At 45.4% G+C, this 18,842-nt stretch overlaps 1 protein-coding gene across 3 annotated transcripts in view; it reads left to right on the forward strand.

The window, feature by feature from the left end:
- Positions 1-17,947, forward strand: part of LOC147883261 (uncharacterized) — a 98,411-nt gene extending 80,464 nt beyond the window's left edge. For all 3 annotated transcript variants that reach the window (XM_087400023.1, XM_087400024.1, XM_087400026.1), the window contains 3 exons: positions 13,840-14,054; positions 14,184-14,401; positions 17,470-17,947. In XM_087400023.1, coding sequence (XP_087256149.1) covers positions 13,840-14,054; positions 14,184-14,401; positions 17,470-17,573 — 537 coding nt within the window. In that variant the 3' untranslated portion in view covers positions 17,574-17,947. The remainder of the gene's footprint in view (positions 1-13,839; positions 14,055-14,183; positions 14,402-17,469) is intronic.
- The last annotated feature ends 895 nt before the right edge of the window (positions 17,948-18,842 follow it).

Raw genomic sequence — 18,842 nt, forward strand, 5'->3', positions numbered from 1 at the left:
GAAGTGGTAACTGGGCATGGTCCCTTAACGATTCTCAAAGCGAAGCCTCAACTACGAGCTAGCAAGATACGTCTACAAGCTCCGCCGATAGCAGCCTTATCAGTCAGCGACAGGAATCGAGTGAAGGATTACCTTGCGGAGATATTCACTTAGTATTAGGCTACCATATCTTGACGTGATCGAACCAAGTATTGGTTTAATGGTTTAACGAAACCATTAAGAGATGGATAGAAGACCAAATGCTGGTAAGCATGTCTGCTGATTTCGTAAAGCACACGCTGTGGTACAAATGGGGCCCAAGAATTGCTTACCACGATGCGAGGGGAACATGCAGCAAGAATTATAACCAGGGAGCTCTCTATGCCTTCTAAGCTTTGTTGGAGCATATGCTTGTTTATTTGCCTCCGTGTTTGAGTCAACTTAGATTGCAGGAGTTTCCCTAGTATAGGGAAAAGCGAGTTTGGTTACAGTGTGATATATGCCTGGTTAGCTATAAATTTGGAAGTTGGACTTGTGATTTGTAATTACAGTTTCAAGCGGTGTTTATTAAATTTTAAAAAAAAAAAAAAACACCCATTGACCTAAATGGAAGTGGAAGAAGAAGCTTCTAGGATGGATCCCGTAGAGTCGGGAGTCTGGCTGACCCCGCAGGTGTCGCGCTCAGTAGGTCATACACTGTTTGGTAGAATTGCAATGTTAGAGGATGCCTTGCAACAGATTTTAGCGCAGTAGTTACAAACAAATGTAGGGCAGTCTGAGCTTAGGAAAATGGTGCGTAGTATGTCTGCTAGACCATCTCGTGAGGAGAAAGGTAAATCTCCGATGGAACCGGAGTCCAGTGTTCGTACGGTCGAGCCTAGGAGGGCTAAGGTGCCTAATATTGCCAATTATAGGCCAGAAAAGTATTCTGGTCGGATGTCTGACTGTAGTTCCGATATCATTGACACCTGGTTACACAAATGGGACGAGGCCTTCGCCATTTGTGAAATTAGAAATGATATGAAGAAAATCCGCGAGGCCACCCATATGTTTAATGAGGCAGCGGATAGGTGGTGGATAAAACAACAGAAAGATGGAGTAGCATCCACTACTTGGGAGGGGTTTAAAAAGGAATTTAGAAAACACTTCTTAACTCCTGACGAAGCATCCCGAGCTTGGGATCAGTATCGAAACCTTCGTCAGAGAAATTTATCAGTGGCAGAATACACTGATAAGTTTAGAGAAAGTGTAATGAAGGTTGATGAACCCCTACCTCAGTCAATCCAAGTAAAAGATTTTATCTTTGGATTGAATGATCGAATCAAGATGGAAGTTCGGGCTAAGTATGCGAACACGCTAGATGAAGCCATTGCCATAGCCCTGAACTATGAGGATGCAAAAGGGAACAGACCAAGTGGGTTTGTGCAAGTTGGGACTCAATATGGGTACCCGAAGAAAACTGGGTTTAAGAAGAAGTGGATTAGCAAAGGGAGTGCCTCACAGCCTAGTGGTCAAGCCAAGCAGGCAAAACCAGTTGAGACTCCTAAATCAAGTACCACCATTGGAATGAAAAGAAAAGTAACACCAATGGCAGCCCGGGCTTGGTCGAAGTCTTCTTTGAACCCAGAGCAAAGGGAAAAAGCGAGGAGAGAAGGCTTGTGTTTTGGTTGCCTTCAGCCTCATCAGTAGAAAGATTGTCCACGAAACAAAGATCGTCGGATGGCTGAGATGGTGGTCTCAGAATGCGACGTGGAAATGGAGGGAAATCCCAGAGCAGATCAGATGCAGATTCAGCTAGCGAGATCTTCTCAAAGGTCAGTACCTTTTTTGTTATGTGTGTCTGTTGCTAAGTTAGTAACTAGTGCACCTGATAATATCCTGTCAAAGCCCGCAGCAACAGGGTATACAGCCTTTAATGATACGGAGTTAATTAAGATGAAAGGGCAAGTAGCTAATCATGAGGTCATTGTGTTGTTTGACTCAGCGTCAACGTGCACAATGTAATTAACTCCAAGCTCGTAAAGAGGCTGAAACTAAAGACTAGCCGATCTGACTATGCATATACAGTCAGGATGGCAGACAGAAGTTCAACTGAAGTATGGGCCAAAGGGTTACCCAGTTGGAGCTTCGAATTCAAGACTATGCTGAGAAGCTTGATTTTGAAATGACTAAGCTTGCTCATGCAGACATAGCCCTAGGTAAGGCTTGGCATTCTAGGAAGAATCCAGCCATAGATTGAAAAAAGCACATTTATCAATTCGAGATGAATGATGTGCTATATGTCTTACAAGGTGAAAAGGATATACCTCAAGGACCATTGGTTTCCGTGATGGAAATTCGAAAAGCTCAAGAAGAGTTTTTGTTTCTTTGTACAACATTGGTAGAGCCGGTTGATGATTCTTCGGCTAGCATTGATGTTGCTCAAAATGGAGAGATGGCCAAGCTGGCTGATCAAATAGCAGAGGAGTTCTCTGATTGTTTTAGGGATGAGCTACCTTATGGGTTATCTCCAGAGCGGAATGTTCAACATAAGATTGAACTAATCCCGGGGCAGAACCTGTAAATAGACCTCCCTATAGATTGAGTGTTACCGAAGAAGAGGAGGTGCGAAGACAACTGGAAGAATACCTCAAGTTGGGGCAGATTCAACCAAGTTTTTCACCTTTTGCTTCGCCAGTGATATTAAAAAAAGAAGAAAGATGATACTTTTCGCCTCTGTATAGATTGCATAGCATTGAATAATATTAGTACTAAGCACAGGTATCCGATGGCTTGGATCGATGATTTGCTAGATGCATTACATGGGGCCGTAATTTTCAGTAAGATAGATCTTAAATGTGGCTACCATCAGATCCGTATTAGAGCCGAGGATGTGCATAAAACCGCTTTTAGAAGCAGGTTTGGACATTATGAGTTTTTGGTAATGCCCTTTGGACTTACCAATGCTCCTGCTACATTCGTCATGCTTATGAACGATTTACTACGTCCGTATATCGGAAAGTTTGTAGTACACTTTATTGACGATATTCTGGTATTCAGTAAAAGTATTACTGAGCATCATGAACACTTAAGAATAGTGTTTAGTACTTTGAGGAAAGCCAGTCTTTATGTAAATAAAAAGAAAACTATACTGTGTATGGTAAGACTTGAATATTTAGGATTCATAATTACTCCTAAGGGGGTAGAAATGGATCCAAAGAAAGTGACTGCGATACTGACTTGGCCAATCCCTCAGAGTTTGATCGCTTTGCGATCATTCTTGGGATTTGTCCAATTTTATCGAAGGCATATCAAAGGATATTCTGAAATAGTATCGCCATTGACTGATTTGACCTCAGATAAAGTACCTTTTACATGGGGACAGAATCAACAGGAAAGTTTTAACACCATAAAACAAGCTGTGGTCTCAGGACCGGTGTTAAAAATAGTTGATCCCCAGAAACCATTTTTTCTTGAAACCGATGCAAGTGGCATTGCGGTAGGAGCAGTTCTCCTCCAAGAGGGAAGGCCAGTAGCCTTTGAAAGCAAGAAGCTTTCTCCCTCTCAACGAAATTGGCCAACTCATGAAGTAGAGTTGTATGCTGTTGTCCATGCTCTGAAAACATGGAGACATTATTTGTATGGATCAGAGTTTTATGTTGATGTTGATCATGATACTCTGAAACATTTTTGTAAACAACCTGACTTGAGAGGCCGCCAAGCTAGGTGGGCAGAACTCATGCAGGAGTTTAACTTGACGATTTGGTACCGAAGAGGGAAGGATAATAAAATTGCTGATGCGTTGTCATGCATTATGCATAATATGAGTTTCACGGTATTAGAGAGTGCTCTAATGACCGAGATTAGAGAAACTCAAAAGGTGGACGAGTTCGTCCAGAGCCTTTGGCCTAAGGCTCATGAATTAAAACCCGAGGAAAAGGATGACCTAGCATCCAGAAAAGGCCAAACTTATGGAAGATATGCCATAAGGGATGGTATGCTGAAAAGAAATGGCAAGGTAGTAGTACCTAGTCAAAATGATCTCAGGCAGAGAGTCATTCAACAATGCCATGATAGTCCATGTGTGGGACATCCAGGAGTTGAGAAGACGTATGATCTCGTGAGGCGAGACTTCTTTTGGCCAAAGATGAAAAAGCATATTCATGAATATGTGACACGTTGTTTTTTGTGTCAAGTAAGTAAGGCAGAGCGGGTGAAGCCACCTGGACTTTTACAGCCCTTGGAGATACCACTGGGTAAGTGGGAGAGCATTTCCATGGACTTTATTGTAGGTCTGCCTACGACACAACGTGGATATGATTCTATCCTTGTGGTGGTTGATCGTCTTACCAAGATGGGTCACTTCATTCCAACTAGAGAGTCTGTTAGTGCCCTGCAAGTGGCGGATTTGTTTATTAGACATATATTTCGTTTGCATGGATTACCCAAATCCATAGTGTCAGACAGAGATGTCAAATTTACCGGTCATTTTTGGACTGCGGTATTTGAGACACTAAGGACTGAGTTGGGAATGAGTAGTGGGGATCATCTAGAAACGGATGGTCAGACGGAAAGAATCAATCAAATTTTAGAGGATATGCTTAGAACATATGTGTCATTGAGGCAACATATATGGGACAAGTGGTTGCCATTGTTAGAGTTTGCCTACAATGATAGAAAACATTCCTCTACAGGGTTCAGTCCGTTTGAGCTGAACTATGGTTACAGACCAGCAAATCCAACTATAGTTGGAATACCTCAGAAAGTGCCTAGTGCCGCGAACTTTGTGGTTTAGATGCGGGAGATGCTAGCACTTGCGAGAGCTAACATCCGCCAAGCTATGGATAGAGCTAAGGCGTATGCGGATGAAAACCGATCCACTAGAGAATTTAAGGAAAGAGAAAAAGTTTTTCTCAGAGTTTCTTTGCACTCTAAGTCTTTGACTGCAGGAGAGTGTGCTAAGTTATCACCTCGATATTGTGGGCCATGGTTAATTCTAAAAAGAATAGGCAAGGTAGGCTATAAATTAGAATTGCCACATGGTTGTAAGGTGCACCCAGTGTTTCATGTTTCTCGTTTAAAGAAATTTTTGCATACAGGTGACTCACTAATCGAGGGTGTTGTTTTGTTTCAGGAGATAGAGGATAATGCAAGACGCAAACCAACAGGAATCCTGGACCGAGGAACTATGCAAGTACGCAATCGGAAGATACCCACGGTGTTGGTTGCATGGCATGGTCTACCTCTATCAGAAGCTACCTGGGAATCCGTATACCAGTTACGGAGAGTGTTCCCAGACTTTATCATCGAGGACACTGATGCCTAAAGAGGAAAGGAATGTTACGCTCAAGTCGAGGTAACATAACCTCAGAAGGGTCAGTCGGCATTTTCCTTTAAAGGATCAATGTTTGTATTATATTTGTTTGGGCTTTATGTAAATGATCAAAAAGGAATAAAGGTCAAGGTCCTTGGTGAGGGTGACATGGCACTAGACTAGGTGTTATTGACATCATCCACGACACACAGACGGGGTTCGTTAGAGAGCGCATCATCCTGGACAACATCTTCATGTTCTGGGAGGCAGTGGATTGGTCCAGGGAGGAGTAACAGCGTTGGCTGTCGTTCTCTTGGATTTTGAGAAGGCCTACGATAGGGTGGAGTGGTTCTTCCTGGAGGGCACTATGCGGAGATTGGGTTTCTGAGATAGATGGGTCAGAGGAGTTTCTGTGCTTTATGTGGGGAGCTCTAGCCAGATGCTTATCGGAGAACACACGGGCGAGGCCTTTCCTCTCTCTCGCTTGGTCCGCTAGGGCTGCCCACTCGCTCCCTTCCTGTTCTTGTTCGCGGCGGAGGCTTTGGGCTACTACTTGAGATCACAGGTAGCAGGCCTTACAGGGTTGAGGTCTCCAATCAAACAGGAGGAGGAACTGCTTGACTCGGAGTTTGCAGATGACACGGCCTTGTATGTTGAGGGCACCACAACGAGTTTGGAGAGAGTCAGGGGAGCCTTGGCTATCTATTGTGAGGCCTCGGGTGCACGGATCAATTGGACAAAATTTATAGGTTTCTTCATGGGCTAGGAGGAGACACAGGAGATTCGTGAGTGGGGGAGTGACTTTGGCTTCAGATGGATACAGTTTGAAGAGAGTCAGGGGAGCCTTGGCTATCTACTGCAAGGCCTCGGGTGCATGGATCAACAACTGGACAAAGTTTATAGATTTAGAATAAGACCACGTCATCTATATCGTAGAATCGGGATCAAGGAGCCAGCTAAGGGAAAACCTGCTCCTCCCAAATTCGTGATGAAGGACTCTATCTAGGCCAAACAAGGACAACCTTGTTTGACTCTAATCTCACTCATAATCTCCTTTGTCCATCCAATCAAAATTCTGACTCTACTTGATACCTTCTAGTATATGTCCTAACTACACAAATGATGTCTTGACTACCCTAGATCAACTACTGACCTGGGGCTCATGATATGGTGTCATATATATATATATATATATATATATATAGTGTCACTCGTTGTGGTGCCCTCAACATACAAGGCCATGCTATGTGCAAACTCGGAGTCAAGCAGTTCCTCCTCCTGTCTGATTGGGAGCCTCAACCCTGTAAGGCCCGCCAGCCCGCCACCTGTGATCTCAAGTAGTAGCCCAAAGCCTCCGCCACGAACATGAAGAGGAAGGGAGCGAGTGGGCAGCCCTGGCGGACCGAGCGAGAGAGAGGAAAGAACTCGCTGTTGTGTCGTCCTACGATAAGCATCTGGCTAGAGCTCCCCGCATAAAGCATAGAAATTCCTCTGACCCATCTTTCTGAGAAACCCAATCTCCGCATAGTGTCCTCCAAGAAGTACCACTCCACCCTATCGTAGGCCTTCTCAAAATCCAAGGAAAGGACGGCCAAGGGCGAGGGGCTGTTTTCGTGGATGATGTTAGTAAGATGGGGCTGTAACCGCAAGCTCAAGACCTTGGCAAGGATCTTGTATGCAGTATCAAGCAGAGTGATCGGTCTCCACTGCTGGATGTCTGACCTATCTCCGTGTTTTGGGATCAAACAAATCCACCACCTACTCAAGGACTGAGGGAGGGAGCCTGTGTCAAAAATCCCTGGCATGCTAGTCGGAAAGGGGTGGAGATAATCTCCCAGAAGTTTCGGAAGAAGGCTGGAGTCAAGCCATCCTCGCCAGGACACTTCTGGGTCAGGAGAGCCTTGAGGGCTTCCCAGAGCTCCTCATCCGTGAAAGGCTCCTCCAGCTTGGTGCATAAATTCTGCCAGACTACTGTCGGAACGTGATCCCAAACTACCTCTCGGGCCACAATACCAGCTGGAGTCATCCTCTCCGTCTGAAAGAGCTGATTGTAAAAACTTGTGGTCAGGTCTAAGATCTCCTGCAAGCCAGTGTGCATGATGCCTTGCGGATCCCGGAGACACTGCAGCTGTGCGCGTGTAGATCGGGGCTCAGTGGTTTGGAAAAAATGCTTCGTCATCCTGTCCCCCTGCTGTACCCACCGGGCCCGAGAAGAGTGATAGGAAAACTTAGCCTGTCGAATCTCCGTGTCCTGAAGCTCAAGGCAAGCACTCTTGAACTTGTCGCTAAGGCACTGAGAACCTAGGTCCTGTTCCTTGAGCCGCTCTATGGAGGCAAGGTCTCTCCTCAAAGCCCGCTCATGCTCCTGAAGAGTCCTCCTTTGCCTAAGGGCGTGAGCCTATAACTCCTCACTGCTCCTCTGGATCACATTGGCCACCCACGAAGCCTAGCCCTTGCACGGTGTCATCTCTGACTGCTTCCAAATCCTTGCCATGACCTGCTGGATCTCCTCGTCTTGCAAGAGGTCCTCTGGAATGCGGACCCCCTTCTGGGGAAGACCTCGGCGGGGCTGATCTAAGTGAAGTACTACCGGAGAGTCAGCCAGCTCTGTGTAGTGCCCAGTTCCCAACGTAGAAACGGTCTAGTCTCTCAAGTAGTCCATCGTGTCTGAAAGAGAAGAGGAGGCTGCTAGGTATCTTGCTGAAATCTGGCTCTTGCCATGGGTGTCTGCAACTGCTCATGAAAATGAACTGCTCCCAGGTGCTACGCTCTGTTGATGGCATCTCAGAGGAGGCGCCGCCCTGCTTGTCTTCCCCAAACTCTAGGTTGTTGAAGTCCCCTCCAACAATCGAGGAGTCTACATCCGGAAGACACTCTGACAACCTCCTCCGAAAGGCCGGGCAATGATGTCTGCACACTGGGGCATACACATTCAAGATCCCAATCGTGGACTCTCCCGACCTAACTCCCATCCAAACTGACCATCCAAGGATAAGCTCGCCCTGATCATTGACCTCTGGATCCAGAGTCTGTGAGATCGAGATGCAGACCCCTCCGCTCCATCCTCCTATAGGGGACCACTCCTCCGGACCTCTCCTTGGGAGAAGGTGGTGTCGTTGTTTGATGTTTGCTACTGCTGAGAACATATGCTCCTAAATCAAAAGGATGTCCACTGTACGCCCACCAATGCCCTTTGCAACTCCTGCCGGAGTATCAGGTATTGCGGTTAACTACGGGCACGGTCGTGGAACCCGTGCGTGTTCCAACTCACTATGGTCCAGCTCATGAGGACCGGGGTGTAGAGAACAAGGCTCTCCTGTGAGTGGGTGCCTGTTCCAGAAAGATTGCCTTATGTGACTTTGCCGGGGCTTTGGAGGGTGAATAGTTCATGTCTGTGCGATGACGTACTAGGGTGGATACCGGCTCAATGCTGATCTTCCATGCCCACTTCATCATGAAGGAGACTTCCACCCCGAACAGCTCCGCACACTTGTGGAGGGGCCAATAGTATGCATGATCCACCTTTGCCTCAAGCGGCAATCTGATAACTCCTACTGCCAAACCACACATCGGCTCCTCTTTCGTGAAGCTTAGCTGAAAATTCACCTCCGCACCATGGGCGTACCAAAGATCCAGTCCCTGTTCTCTCATCCACTCGTCCATCATGTGTGAAATCTGATCTCCCATAATAGCATCAAACACCTCTCGGTTCCACTTCTCCAACCCTATGGAGGCAAACTGGAAACTCCAAACGGGGTGCATCTGAGAGCCCACTGCACTGATCAAACCCCCCTTCTGTGGCTGCAGGACCATAAGTGTTACCTCCAGTGGTAAAGGATAGGAGTCTGGGATCTCCAGGTAATTCCAGGGTCCCAACCTCCGGAAGTCCTACGGTAAGGGGCACCTAGGCTGTAGGTAGGGAGCTGCTGACCTAGAGGACGAGTCCCATCCCTCTGGCTCCCTCCCCAAATGGGCCTGATGCTGCGATGAGGGAGCAGAAGGGGACGTCTTCTTACCCTTGCCTTCTGGCAGGGGTGTCGAGGCAGGGGAGGGGAGGGAAGTTGAGGAACCTGCTACGGAGGTGGAGAGGAGGGCGGTGAGGGCGGGAGGAGGTGGGGGGGCAGAGGGAACGGGGCGGGTGGTGAGGTTGATCATAGCAAGAGGGGCGAGGGGGGAAGGAGGGGGGAACCCAGGGGGGGAGGGGGGAATGGACGGGAAGAGGGGGAGGGATCTATAGGGGGGAGTGGAGGGGAAGGGGGGGAGGGATCTAGAGGGGGAGGGGGAGGGGGGACCCCCCTCCCCTTGATGATCAGGCTCGTCGGGGCTCTGGATCTGCTCCTCCTCAGCCACTGTCTGGCTAACGTCCGCCATCGCCTCATCAGGAACTCTTGGGGCTCACTATTGATGCAAGGGTGAATGCGGACGTTGAGCCTCCATCACGTGAGGATCATTTGGTTGGCGGTGGCCCCTTCCGCTAAGGGAGGTGGATCCCTTCTGCTAAGGGAGGGCTGCTCCTCCTCAGGTGCCTCGCGGACAACCCTGTCTTTCTCTTTGTGTCTGGCCCTCTGCCTGCAGCGCTTGTGAGCCTGTTTGCTTGGTTTCTTTTTCTTTTTAACCTGCGTCCAGTCCCCTTCTGAGGGGGTCACCCAGGGGGTCTGAGACTCCTGTTGCTCCTGTCTGAGGGGGTGCGGGACTCTGGTCTGCTGGCTGTTTCTACTCTGCGGGGATGGGGGGAAGGTGCTTGGCCATGGCCACGGGGGCAATCTCTGGCTAGGTGACCCATCTGTCTGCACCGAAAACACTAGCCTTGTAACCCAGAAATCTCCACTCGTTGGCGAAGTGTGCCCCCTTCGAGGGTCTCTAGGAGGATCGACTCTAAGAGGGACTCTGGGCTCTCAACCACTTGTCTGATCTTGGGGACCTCGTCATCTACTACAACTGAGGTGACCGACTCTAGTGGGGACTCAAGCATGGTGCCAAATGCCCGACCAATGGAGGGGAGGATGGCTCGATACTCCTTGGAGAGCCCTGGGAAGCGAAGCGTAACTAGAAAACGGGGAACATGGTGTGTCGTGTCCATGTCCTCCACTGTAAAGCCATGGTACCAAGGAAAGAGGTACACTAGATGTGGGCCAAGGAGGATGGGGCTCTACTCCACGAGTATTGAGGCAGTGTCCGGGGAGCTCAATTGAATGAGGAATAGGCCTCTTCCATAGATGGTGACCTCCTGGATGTGGTCACCCCCTAATGCCAAGCTCCCCTGGATCCACTCTCGCACCTACCTCCTTGTAGGCGTGAGGCCCACAATTCTGCCCACGAGCGCCTTGTCTAGGAGGGACTGAACTGCCTGTTGTACCTGCTGCTTGTCAGCTGGGGAAAGAAGAACCTTAATGGATGTGGGATTCAAGGGTGCTGCCATAGAGCCCCTCTGGCTAGACTCACCACCAAGGTTTTCTTTTGCCTTAGCAAGCACAAATGCTCCCGCTACAGGGAGGAAGAAGAAAAAAGGGGGGGTGAGGAAGAACGTCAGAGGGGGAGGCGGAGACGAGGTGGGGTGAGGGAGGGAAAGGGCAAGGATGGAAGTGGAAGGAGGAGGAGGGCAAGGAGGAAGAGGAGAGGGGATGAGAAGGCGAGGAGGTGGAAGAAGTGGCGGGGCGGCAGAAAAGGAGGGAGCGGGGACAAGAAGGGGGGAAGAGAGAAGAAGGGAGGAAGGAAGGAGAGGAGGAGGGAAGGAGAAGGTGAGGGAGCGGAGAGGAGGCGGGGGAGGGGAGCTGGTGGGGGAGATGATAGAGATGTTAGGCAACTCCTTGACTCCAATGGCATAGTTTGGTCAAATCCTTAGAGAGTTATGCAGATTGCTACTCAATACTATGCCTCGGTCTCACCAAAGGCTCCGACAAGGCACCGTTGAGGGTCTTGGAGACTATTCCGTTGTTCGTTACCCAAAGATGAGGATTGGTCTTCATATGTTTTTCTTGACTTTAACAAAGGTGAGTACTATGTTTCAGATGAATTGACACCCTCATTTTTTCTCTCTTCTAGGATGACGTTGGTGGCTTTATCACTTGAGCCCTTCAAGACATTTGGGAATTCAGTTTATATGTGATGTTCTTTCCGAGGATTGATTCATCTCATTCCTAAAGGAGGGAATAGGACCTTGGTCACCTAGTGGAGGCCAATTAGTTTGTTGGGCATAACTTCGACCAGTCTACAGCCCTTGCTTCTAGAGTTGATTCATGATACATAGGTAGGCTTTGTGCATGGCAAGAGCGTTTTTTATAATATCTTTTCCTTTTGGGAGGCTTCAGAGTGGGTGAAGCACAGGAGTTAGAATTTGGCTATCATTCTTTTGGATTTCGAGAAACCCACAGAGTAGGGGTTTCTTGGAGGGTACTTTGCTACCCCTAGGCTTCTCAGCTTCTTGGACTGTAGGTGTAGCCTCAATTTACTGGACAGCCCATAGTCAGGCTCTTATCAAGGGTGCCAGAGGGGTCAGATTTAAGATTTTCAGATCCATATGCGAGTAATGGCCACATCTCCATTGCGTTATCTTTTTTGTGGCAGAGGATATGAGTCTTTTTTTGAGATCTTGGCCTGACTTCTAGGCTTGAGACTGCCTATCAGATAGGATGAGGAGCTGCTTGGCAGATGATACATCAGCTTACTTGGACACCTCCCCTCAGACTCTTACTTCCTCCTCGCAGCAGTGCTTTGATTAACTAGCACCAATTCAATGGATTTGGGTCTTTAATCAGCATTCTCTAGACTAGGAGTCGTATGTTGGTTTCACTTGGATTCATAGAGTTACCTTCGTTAGGAGGTTGGCACTGATATTCCCCCACACAACAGTTTGCTCCTAACTTCCAGAGCATTAGGAGAACTTCTATATCGGTGCTCTGCAAAGATAGATCTTGCTTCTTTGCTGGTCATGGTCAACCAGGTTCTATTGGCCACTGCTTGGTTTGGGTGCTCTTATTGGTTTCATTCATGAGGATGCATTGGGCAACCCAAAAGACCAATCCGGAGTTTTCTGTGGAGTGGAGTGGATGGTTCTGTAGCTAGAGCTAGGGTGGCTTTGGAGACACTGATCCTTCCTACTCACGAGGGATGTCCTCTACTCTCCTTATGACACCATTGTGAAAGCTTGGCATAGTAAACTCCTTGAGCAGACTCTTCTTTCCACACCACATGAGATCAATAAACAGCCCCAACATGTGGATGAATCACCATAGTACGTTTGGAGCTTCAGATTTATGCAGTGGTCCAATTAAGATAGAGGTCCCGCTTCCTTATTAGGATCTTGGAAGGCCTTAAAATACCTTCTTGGGGATTAGAGATCTCATATGGTACTTCCATCTCAAAGGGAGCAGTAGGAGGATTGTTCAAACTGACACAACTATCCCCTTGGATCACTAGAGATGGAGGTTAGAACTGACAATTAGGTAGATGGGAGTCTTTTCAAGCATAGGCATCCACCTCCAGGTGATTGCGAGTATGTGGGATAGAAGAGGGGATACCTTGACTTTCATTGTTCAGTTCGAGGGCAAATTTTTCAGATGTCGGGATGAGGATGCCGTCCAAGGTGCACGTTTGGAACCAGTGAGTTATGGGGCGGATAAGGAAGTCTTGGTATGTTGATCCCCATCCAAAAGCGATAAGCTTTGGATCCTAGAGGAGCTATGTAAACAGCAAAGCTGCTGATATTTCTATGTCAAGAAGAATCTTGGTAATTGCACTGTTGGCACTCATAAAGGGGTTTATGAAGTGAGGATGCTTACCTTTGTAGATTAGCTTTACTGGGTGTGTGAATTGGCTGATTGAAAACAAGCAAACACCACCCAGTTGTTTGCCCTGGTGGTCTCAGGGATATGCAAATATTTGTGTGCATGGAGACAAGAAGTATAAGCAAGCTCTCTGAATAATCCTTCTGGAGACTTTGATTCGTCTATGGTGTATCTGCATGGGATAATGTAAGTTACACAGGGCACAGCAACTGCCCCTGTGGTTTTCATTATACACTAGACTCTGTATTGTTCAGAAATCATGAGGGAAAATTTTCTTAGATCCCTGACTTCGCAGATACTTGAGCTCATGTATGTCTATTCTGAGAGATCTAATTGAAGTGAGTCCAACATCATCAAATATATCCAGTGTTATGCAATTGTCCTTGCCAATCACTTGTCAAGTGTTTCTTAGAATATGCAAAACAGTAACCTGTGCAAAATGCAACAATTTCTCTCAGAAATTTTTAATTGTGCTTTGTATGTGGAAGAGAGGTTGATATAAACTAGTGCTGTGTTATTTCTCCACTTTAATATCTTCTTTCAGGGGAAGTGGCCACTAAAAATTTGGACAAGTTTTCTGTGTGCTTTAGCTTGATTTGGAGCACTAGAATGTGATTCCAAATGTGAGCACTTTTCCCTCCAAAAAATGTGTCATATTTTTCTCATCTAGATGTAGCATGCTTATCCCAATCATTAGAGTTGAGTCTCCGACTGAGCATGTATCTGTTGATATGCCTTTATGATCCTCTATTTTGACTTTTGGGTGATGTCACGTTATTTCAGGATCCTGTGCTTTTCAAAGAAACTATCAGGATGAATCTTGACCCATTTGATCAGTATACAGATGGTGAAATCTATGAGGCCTTGACTGCAGCTCAAATTAGGAATAAGGTCCAGAGCCTTGAGAGAGGTCTATATACGGTCATTGGGGAAAATGGGAACGAGTTCAGTGTTGGTGAATGCCAGCTTTTATGTTTGGCACGAGCTATTTTGAGAAGGTAATATGGTATACTGATTGAAATTTCCACTTTCAAAACAACTGCATTAAATCCAACATCGTTCTTGTCTCCATGCACAATGTTTGAACGGGGATGATGAAGTCCTCCACTGCTTGGCATTTTTTACAGATCCAGAATACTCGTGATGGATGAGGCAACAGCTGCAGTTGATGCAGAAACTGACAAATTAATTCAGGAAGTTCTACAGAAGGAATTTCAATTGTGTACAGTTCTCACCATTGCTCACAGGATCAGTACCGTAATGAACTATGACCGTCTTTTGGTTTTATCTCATGGGGGGCACTTAGCTGAGCTTGATCCTAAAAAATATCTACCAAAGCATACAGGTAAAATTATTTGACATCTAGCTCTGATATTTTGGGCGGGAAAAGAAGCCTAAAAATACACAACTTGCAAGAAAATGGGCGGCTGGATAACACAACCTCCACAGAAGATGAGCACAGACTTGTCATCAAAACTAGGGAAAGACACTCTCTGAGTTCTTGCATGCACACACGCGCACGCGCTCACACACACACACACATTTTTTTTGGGGGGGGGGTGAAAACTTTGAATGCTTTATATCACAAGATAGCTATCCCAAAACTGAGAAGTTGAAAGATTACATCAAGAGAAAATCTCCGTGTAGGACAAATATACACAATAGTCTGTGCAGTGAGTTTGTAGACAATCGAAGAGCGATTGCTGCAAAGAAAGGGACTAGACAAAGGCTAGGAGTATAAAGTAGCATGAACGGAGGACGAAGAAAGAACTAGACATGCAAGCTTAAGAAAAGGAAACTACAAAAGCAAGGAGTCTCATGAGAGACAAAATGGTGGTAACAACAGATTCGACACACGAAAGAGATTCGTTGCATTACTATTTAATGCCTTATATAGCTTGTGAAGATATGAGATTCCAGAATGTAATTTTGATGGTTGCATCATCATTGATTCTACTACACCAAACTTTTTTTTTCCCCTTGAAAAAGACTTCTATTAAGTATGAAAAATACCTGCGAATACTTGCGTGAGCAAGCTCACTGCGGAACTACATCATGTTGTACATGAGGAATCCCCCCTAAAATAGGGAACAGAAAACTCAAAATGTGCTAGAAAGAAACCAAGGTTGAGGCTGAAAGTGCCACCTCAATCTTGCTTTAGTCTCTAAGAAAAAGGGGGAACCCCTCCATTCCATAAGGAATATAACCCTCCTAGCTGAGGCTGTCCGGAAAGAACCCTACATACTCGCCCAACTGGCCATCAATGTGTGAACGGTGTAAGCTCAAATACTGGCCAAGGTGTGCGAGGGATGGACTTGAGATCCATCTAAGGCCTCGCATCTAGTCCTCCAAATTTGCCGAGCAATGATGCTAGCCAGCATCTCCCAAGCGGTATCCCCATTAGCATGTATTGATCTATAGTGGGAGATAGGCACATCCTCCAGAGAGCAAGTTTAGACTTGGTGACGTCGAATCGAAATGACATCCTGCCACTCAAAGAAGATCTGAGGCTTTGAGAGGGAGAGCCAAGCTGCTGAACTAGCGTGGTGACTTTGATGGATTCGACTTAAGCAACACCTGTAGTAGTTGGAGCCTTCATCACCATAATTTCGAAGAATGAAAGCGACATACGCATCTCTTGCTCATGGAACAAGGTCTCTGGCCTGTGATATTTGCCAAAGAGAGCAACCAACAAATGCTCAAGGAAGCAAGAAACAAACAAAATGGGATGCAAAGAATGAGAAAGCCTCCTCGCAAGCTTGCCCTACAAATATAGTGGTTGCTTCTTCTTCAGATCCAGTCTCTAGTTTTGGATCTTCATCCGGATCTCCAGATGGCTCGAGCGTGCCTCCCTAAGAATGAAACGAGTTAGAAAAACTAAGAGAGCCGATTGTAAGACAATGGTGATAGTCAAATGATAACGATGAGAATTAAGGTATACTCACATTACACGTCGCTACCACAAGGCACCAATTGATGTTGTATCCCTCGCCCTCCTTCTCCATGGGCTCCAATCTTGAACGCCCTTCTGTACTCCTCGTCAGTTGGAGGCCTACCAATCATAGATTCCTGTGGATCCAAATTCAAGGAGTTAGATATGAATGACAAAACATTTAAATGACTGAACATATTAGATATTCAGTAGAAGATAAATATATACTTACCAAATTAATGCGGTAGTCATGATTATTTGGATGGAACACCGGGCCTCCGGACCTCTAGCCACCACGGTGGCTAGAACTTTATAATATATAAGATCTGTGGCATTTGACATTTTGCTACGTTGCTCTCATCCTGCCCTTGCTCTGCTACTTTGCTCCACGCACCCTCCTCCAACTCCCTTCCACCCCTGCTCTACTTTGCTCCATGCTCCATCCTCCAACTCTCATCACTCATTTGCTCCCCTGCTCATCCACTCCCCCGCTCTCCTACTCATCTTCACCATGCCTAGTGTAACTACTACCACCCCTCGATGCAACATGATCCCGATGTTATCTGCCTTCTCGTATAAGTTGATTGCGTTGCATGGTCTTTGTAGTTCTCTCAAGCAAGAGACTAGTCAAAGATTGTAAATCTTTCTCAAAACCAAACAGCACCAATGCTAGTGATTCGGGAAAGCGGAGATAAATCAACCTTGAATAACCACAGACTCCCATGTGAAAATATGTGATGAAATCTTTGACAGCTGACTCATTGACAAGTAACTCAAAAACAAGTCGATAATCTATAAATTTTTGAAAGTTCCAATACCTCCATTATAAGTATCAATAGCTACTCTTTACCATGAAATTCTAATGTTTCGCTGGTTCTACTATTTCAAGCCCTTGCAAATACTTGGAAGCTTTAGTCAATTTAAGTAAACTTATTATGTGTAGACAGAATATATTTTCATGCTTCGGAGAAAAATATTCTGAAAGATTGTTTACCAATTGCACTGACTTAAAACTACTACTATTGAGCTAAAAGAAAATCGCCTTGTATTTTAGTTCATGTCTCCTCTTCTTCTTGTGTAACTGTAGTGCAACTCTTAGTTTTGCTTCTGTACGTTGAAGCAGCAGCAAATCAATGTTGAATAAAACTGTTACTAGGCGAACCAATAAAAATCAAGTTCTGCAGCAAGGCTAGTTGTAGACTTCCTATTTTATTCTAGAACGATTCACAACACAATACTTGATGTTTTCTCAAAGTCAGTGTTGACAAGTTGGATTTAGCAACTTATTTCCTTTGCAGATTTGACCTTCAGGTTTGACACAGCTAGGGAATAATTTGATCTCAAATTGTTATAGTCCTAAAACTTGATTTTGAAGCTTATTCTAAGTTTTCTTCTTACATTTACTTTTCCCAAGCATAGTATCTGCACATCCTTTCTTTTGTTCATTGCAGGCTCAGATGTATTTGAATTTATCTTTTCAGGTTACACGGAAGAAGAGCAATTTCAAAGTAAAAATCAAGAAAGTGGGGTCACGTCGGATTACCTGAATTTGAAGCAGATGGTGGAATTTCAAAGTCCCAAGTAGAGACTGTATAACATTGAGTTGGGCAGTCAACGTATTGGAGACCATTTATCCTTTTTCTTTACACTACACGATATCTTTCAGACAAGTTGAGGAGGCACAAGCAGATTATGGAGGATCGTGATCATAGTTGCCAGCTTTCTCAAAGTTTGACATGTTAAAAACGAGTACTTAACAGGTGCCAGATCTTTAAAGATATCAGGGGTCAACACTAAGGAGCATTGATAGATTTTTTCAAGGGATGGGGATTGGTGCAAAAATTCCTCCATCACCGAGTATATCATGAGGTGGCATTCGTTGGCATGTTTTCAGTTTACCTCAAGACCTGCCTTTGTTGGCCCTCTCTCATGATATACCTCTTCTACTCATTTCAAGACAGGGACCCACTTTTTGGCCTCCCACTTGATGTATTTCATTTCTTGAAAATTAATATAATTCATTCTTTAAAATAAAGAAGAGATGAAATCCTTGTCCATTGGCTACAGTACAGAGATAGTACACACTTTTTTTAGTGAAAATTCTTTTGCGCTATATGACAGAGCCACTATCCCAAAAAAGGGTGGGAAAGTGCTCAAATACATCAAGAGAAGATTTCAAGATAGCGCGCACACACTTTTTTTTGTGTGAAACTTTTGTGGCTTTATATTACAGAATCACTATCCCAAAACGGTATGTGGAAAAATACATCATGAGAAGATCTCAGTATAAGATAGATACACATCATGATCTATGTACTTAGTTTGCAAGCAATCATAGAAAGATTGCTGTAGAAAGTGCCTGAAAAAAGAAAAAGGTGAAAAAGTAGGATCACCAAAGACTCTATGATAGTACACACACACACACAAACAGAGAGGATATGATACGATATGATTATATAAACTTCACTTGAGGATCTAAGGGACTAGAAACTGCTATTGAACAAGCATCAAGCGATCAAGCGAGGCATAGCACTCTAAAATATGCATCGTGATGTGATAAGTTACAACATTTATTTGTCTCCTTGCTCAAATGCTCTTATTAGGTATAGCTTAACTAGAGCCTTCAAATTATAGTTAAGTATTTGGAGGACAAGCCTTTCTTGAGTTAAGTATCCTTCAAGCTCTGAATGTTTTCATGAGTGAATAGGGCGCCTGATACTATTTAAAAAAAAGATACTATGGCATATACGTTGCAAGAGATCAATTTTCATCCACCACTAGTACAAACTTCTTTCAGATGCTACTCTCGAAAATGAAGTGATAAGGAATTTATGCCCAAGTCACACTTTGTTGT

The sequence above is a fragment of the Dipteris shenzhenensis genome, chromosome 28 (genome assembly GCF_047967505.1).
Source record: "Dipteris shenzhenensis isolate YYH24624 ecotype China chromosome 28, Dip_SZ_1.0, whole genome shotgun sequence".
NCBI classification, from domain to species: domain Eukaryota; kingdom Viridiplantae; phylum Streptophyta; class Polypodiopsida; order Gleicheniales; family Dipteridaceae; genus Dipteris; species Dipteris shenzhenensis.